General features: G+C 41.0%; 1 protein-coding gene across 1 annotated transcript in view; it reads right to left on the bottom strand.

Annotated features, from left to right (window-relative positions):
* Positions 1-1,886: 1,886 nt before the first annotated feature.
* Positions 1,887-6,000, bottom strand: part of LOC123661729 (receptor-type tyrosine-protein phosphatase kappa) — a 195,174-nt gene continuing 191,060 nt past the window's right edge. Inside the window, exons 14-17 of the mRNA XM_045596674.1 lie at positions 4,588-4,716; positions 2,558-2,745; positions 2,107-2,242; positions 1,887-2,005 (exon numbers count right to left, since the gene is read on the bottom strand). Of these exons, the coding sequence (XP_045452630.1) occupies positions 1,925-2,005; positions 2,107-2,242; positions 2,558-2,745; positions 4,588-4,716 (534 nt within the window). The 3' untranslated portion in view covers positions 1,887-1,924. The remainder of the gene's footprint in view (positions 2,006-2,106; positions 2,243-2,557; positions 2,746-4,587; positions 4,717-6,000) is intronic.

The raw sequence follows: 6,000 nt of genomic DNA, 5'->3' as shown, positions 1-6,000 counted from the left end.
GCGCGCGGCGGCAGGAAGGCACGGCGTGGCGGACGCGGCTGCGGCGCGGCGCGGGGGCCGGCGCCGCCGCGCGCCATCAGAGCGGGAAGCAGCGCGCCGCGCGCCGCGGTTCGCTCGCGCCTCGCCGCCGTCTCGCGGTCTCGCCGGCGTTAGTTTCGTTTGCACGCGTCCCGTTGCCCGATGCCACGGTACCCTCGGGGCCCCCTCCACAGAGCCGTTCCGGTTCGATCGGCTCCAATTTTTGCATAGAGGCCCGACTCGAAAGACGCCCGCCTTCGGCTACCGGAGTCGAGGCGGGACGCTCTGGCGCTTCGTCCATATCGATTCTCCCCAACTTTAATGCGAGCGTGTACTCGGATCTCTCGATGACGCTCGGGGGTTCGTCGGCTGCCGTCGAATCCGCAATGGTCGAATCTGCAGCGGCGGAGTCGGCCCGCAGTGAATCACCTTGAGCTGTTAAATAATGACGGGTGTCGGTCGACGATGGCGATGTATTTGCCTGACGACGCTCTGGTGTGGTAAATACCGAGTCCGATGCCCAGCTGCGCGTTTCTGAGTTTTGCCGAAGCGTGTCGTCAACACTGCGTTGTGACATTCTTCGACTCGTCCGAGGACTCTCATCATCAATCGCTCGAAAGTCGAGAGCGCTCAAGTCGAAGGGACCAGCGCGTCTCTTCGACCCATCGCGTCTGAAAGACGGTCGGTGTGATGTAAAAGCTGCATCATATAACTCACAAATGCTAGTGCGGTCTGAATGTGGTTCTTCGTATAAAGTTAAATTACGTGTTTCAGTCGCATCGGAGGGCGTCTCATCCCGATTCGATGTTACCTCACTACGTTCTGAAATATCAAAAGTAAATCGGGCTTCGAATCTGTCCGGACTGAGCAGCGGCGCAGAACGAGAGCAATCGTCGGACTGTTGTTTCTCTGAATCAAGCGGTAGAGGCCGAAAATTACTGCGACGAGGTGACGTTTCCTCTGAATCCGTAGAACGATCAGAACGCGGTGCATGGTATATGTGACGACGTGTTAATGCCGGTTGAGACCCACATGGGGTTCGCCTGCAACAGTTTCTCTCATGTCTCACATCAGAACCGCTACTTCCTGTAGATTTTGAATGAGGCGGTTTCCTTCTTTGATCATCTTCTCGTCCATAAAGAGAAGTAAAATCTTCGGAACAAAATTTTTCAAATAACTCTTGGGAACTCAATCGAGTCGACCCGGTAGCGTTATAGAACGCCTCAGTCGGCGAACGATCTACTCGTTCATAAAGGGCGCTCGAACTAGCTCGTTTTGACTTATCCATCAATCCTAACTTATAAATTCTCGGAAGACGACGCTCAAATACACCTTGCGAGTGAGCACGGGCGGGTACGCGGAGGGTCGGATGGCCGTCACGACGGTCAAGCATGCGATCCGCAGACGCACCGCGTGCGTGCGAATTTTTTCCTATCGATATCGGGTCAGCTGGAGGAGAAGTGGCGAACTCTGGTTCGTATTCTTCGTCGGGTGTGTCAGCGGACGGTCCGGAACGTTCAAATGACCGTTGGCACTCACACTCTTCATGCTCGTCACTAGCGTCCCCCTCGTCGAAGGAAGGCACGCGAGGTCCGTGGCCGAAGACGCGACGCCGTTCCTCGGCTGCGTCGTCGTCATCTTCGAGACGGATTGAGCGACGAAGCGGCGGCCGGTCTCGCCGGGGTCGGCGCGGGGCTTCGATAGTGACAGCGTGTGGAAGCGGCGGACGCACGGTGTTTGGCATCAGGCGATCCAGGGATAGACCTCGTCTAGGGCGTGCGGGTCTCGTTTGTTGCCGCTTGGCATTTCTCTGTACCGTAGTGGGGCTGGTCTCCTCCGGCGTTGTAGGTAAAGCGGCACCACGCCCGAATTCAATGAACCAGAGCTCGTCCTTGAGTTCGCACTCTCACTTCTTTTCATTCATATCCTTATTTAAATAATGCAGTACGTAATGAAGAACTAAATCGTAGCAGTATTTATATTCAGTCTGTAAAATAAATAAGGTGAATGTTTTCATATTTTTTTGGTTTCAAAGTATTGTTATGTATAAAAAAATGAATGAATAATATGTTTGAAATAATGATTTACCATGTTTTCGACAAGTTGAGGTCGATGACGTCGCACAGTTTTCACAGCCTGAAATACATCGACTTCGCCGTGTTGTATCACCTGTTCTATGCAGGCGTTGGCGGCGCAATAAACTCCAGCACGACTGCGGCCATCACTGTAAATTAATAATTTATTAAATGTTATAGAAAGAATGGAGTTAATTCTTAATTAGCAAACATAAACTTGTTATTTTATATTATACTACCAACCCGTCCCGGTTTCGCACGGGTGCAAAAACTATCAGTATAATTGTACTATTATAATGCATGTATTACACACCTCCTCTCAACATTCCTCTGGAATCACTCTATTTACTAAAGAAATCGCATCAAAATCCGTTGCATAGTTTTAGAGATCTAAGCATACAGACAGCGGGAAGCGACTTTTATACTATGTAGTGATTATATAATAATAGCAGATGTATACGTACGGCGAAACTACGCAAACGGGGCCGTAGTCAGTTCGTTGTCGCCACCTTTCGACCATGTTCATCAATTCCACAAGCGAGTTGGTAGATGATGGGACTTTATGACCCATGGGCCAGCAGGTCAATTGGAAGAGCTGAACAGTCTTAGGAGGCGCTTTGACACCCGCCATCAATTCCGTTAATGATACAATCTATTGAAAACAAGTAAAGATAGCTGTTATACTATATTAAAATGAAAGTGGTAAAGCAGAAAAGTTTATTTTGAAATTTTGTATTATGCATATATGCGTCATTATTTAAAAGAAAGAAAACAAATAATTATGTAAATAAGTTTCGGAATGAAAAAGTGTTAGAATTTAGTCTCTGTAACAAAGTACGTATAATAACGTCCCGAAATGTAATTTTTGTTTCGAATAGTTTTGCAAATAAATTAATTTAGCTGACTGATAGATTTGTTTATACAAGTTGAATTAAAATATTTTTAAAACAAACACTACAAAATAAATGCAAGGTCGATTTTAAACTATTTGTAACCATGACGGTTGGAAATACTTTTAAATCCGTTGTTTAGCATTGTTGATGCATTTTTATTACATTTTTAACCGACTTCCAAAAAAGGAGGAGGTTCTCAATTCGACTGTATTTTTTAACCGACTTCCAAAAAAGGAGGAGGTTCTCAATTCGACTGTATTTTTTTTTTTTTTTTAATGTATGTTACATCAGAACTTTTGACCGTGTGGACCGATTTCGACAAATTTTGTTTTAATCGAAAGGTGGTGTGTGCCAATTGGTCCCATTTAAATTTAGTTGAGATCTAACAACTACTTTTCGAGTTATATCTAATATAATGCGTTTTTACTTGACGCTTTTTTCGTCGACCTACGTTGTATTATACCGCATAACTTTCTACTGGATGTACCGATTTTGATAATTCTTTTTTTGTTGGAAAGGGGATATTCCTAGTTTGGTACCGTGATAAGGAAACCAGGATCTGATGATGGGATCCTAGAGAAATCGAGGGAAACTCTCGAAAATCCGTAATAACTTTTTACTGGGTGTACCGATTTTGATAATTTTTAATTTAATCGAAAGCTGATGTTTATCATGTGGTCACATATAAATTTTATCGAGACCTAATAAGTACTTTTTTAGTAATCTTTGATAACGCGTAGTTGCTTGACTATTTTATCGTCGATCTACGTTGTATTACTTGTCGATGTAATTGAAGTCGGTTTTTTTTTCGTTTGTGAGCAAACACAATTATTTTATGTATGTTAGTTACTTCAGAACTTTTGACTGGGTGGAGCGATTTTGACAAATTTTCTTTTATTCGAAAGGTAGTGTGTGTCATTTGGTCCCATTTAAATTTATTTGAGATCTAACAATAACTTTTCGAGTTATATCTAATAATGCGTTTTTACTTGACGCTTTTTTCGTCGATCTACGTTGTTTTATACAGCATAACTTTCTACTGGATGTACCGATTTTGATAATTCTTTTTTTGTTGGAAAGGGGATATCCCTAGTTTGGTACCATGATAAGGAAACCAGGATCTGATGATGGGATCCTAGAGAAATCGAGGGAAACTCTCGAAAATCCGCAATAACTTTTTACTGGGTGTACCGATTTTAATAATTTTTAATTTAATCGAAAGCTGATGTTTATCATGTGGTCACTTATAAATTTTATCGAGATATGATAACTACTTTTTGAGTAATTTTTGATAACGCGTAGTTACTTTACTATTTTTTCGTCGATCTACGCCGTATTACTTGTCGATGTAATTGAAGTCGGTTTTTTTTCGTTTGCGAGCAAACACAATTATTTGTCGCTTATTTATAATTCGTCCATATAACTTTAATAATAATGTATGTTTATAGTATTTCGTCTTTTTTAATACCTCTTCTTTTTATTGTGATAAATAAATTAACATAATTAAGACTAACAAATCATCGTCACTACTCGTCGAAATTTAATAAATATATTTACAATTTTTTAAAGCCATTTATTAATAGAGCGTAATTATTACTTACTTTCTTATTAATCCTAAATATCCAAGTCTTGATATTTGTGTAATGATTGTGGGAAACATGGTCGATTGTGAAGACTGGGCCATATTTCTTGGGATGTCGACCCTCAGGCCAAAACGGAGGGTATTGTTGCTGTAAGTAAAATCATCAGTTTTAGTCAAAGAATTCACGAATGAGATAAATGGTAGGGTGGAGATCTCATTTATCGTCTTTAGGCGTCGATAAAAATAAGGCGGTTCTTCGAAATTTTAGACAGACTTCAAAAAAGGAGGAGGTTACTCAATTCGACCATATATATATTTTGTATGTTCGGAGATAACTTCATCGTTTATAAATCCATTTTGATAATTCTTTTTTTGTTGGAAAGAACATATCCTAAGTGTGGTACCATGATAAGGAAAGCAGGATCTGATGACGGGATCCCAGAGAAATCGAAGGAAACCCTCAAAAATCTGCATAACTTTTTACTGGGTGTACCGATTTTGATGATTTTTAATTTAATCGAAAGCCGATGTTTATCATGTGGACACATTTAAATTTTATCGTGATCTGGTTACAGCTTTTGGAGTTATCTTTGATAACGCGTATTTACTTGATTAATTTTTCGTCTCCCTACGTTGTATTACTTGTCGATGTAGTTGAAGTCGGTTTTTTTTTTCGTTTGCCAGTAAACACAATAATTCTTTTAATCGAAAGGCCTGCCTGTCATGTCCCATTTAAATTTAATTGAATTCTTACTAGCACTTTTCGAGCGATATCTAATCATGCGTATTTAATTGGTTATTTTTTCGTCAACCTACGTTGTATTTCACCGCATAGCTTTTCACTGCGTGTACCGATTTTGAATGATTTAATTGAAAGCTGATGCTTGTTTTGTAGTTCCATTTAAATTTGATTGAGATCTGATCAGTTTTTTTTAGAAATCTTTAATAACTATTTTTTCGTGCACCTACGTTGTATTACTAGTCAATGTAATTGAAGTCGGTTTTTTTAACCGACTTAACAAAACATTTAGCGGTAAATTTTTATTTATACACATTTTTGGTTCATACTTCTGTGGCGACATCTATCGCGCAACATACGAACTACGAACTAAGAAGTGACGTATCCTACATCGCGATATTAAAGTTATCAGAGCGATTGAATATATATACAAAAACCCGACAACAATCGTCGGGGCGGTAGCCCGCCAGACTCAACACCCGTCTGGTCAGAGGATCCTCCCTTTGCAATGGCGGACGAGGAACTCAAAACCCCGTTCCTCACGCTCCCCAAACTTCTTTGAGCTCTAAAATGAAACTGATGAATTAATTTATTTCTTGCAAGTAAAGATTACGTTAAGCTGAGATTCAATTCATTTAAATATATGAAATTTAATATTTTAATAATATTTTTTATATCTCAAGCTCCTCTTCG

Source organism: Melitaea cinxia, chromosome 17, assembly GCF_905220565.1.
Source record: "Melitaea cinxia chromosome 17, ilMelCinx1.1, whole genome shotgun sequence".
Classification (NCBI taxonomy): Eukaryota; Metazoa; Arthropoda; class Insecta; order Lepidoptera; family Nymphalidae; genus Melitaea; species Melitaea cinxia.
The sequence above is the reverse complement of the archived record's forward strand: the minus strand, read 5'-3'. Positions and strand labels throughout refer to the sequence as shown.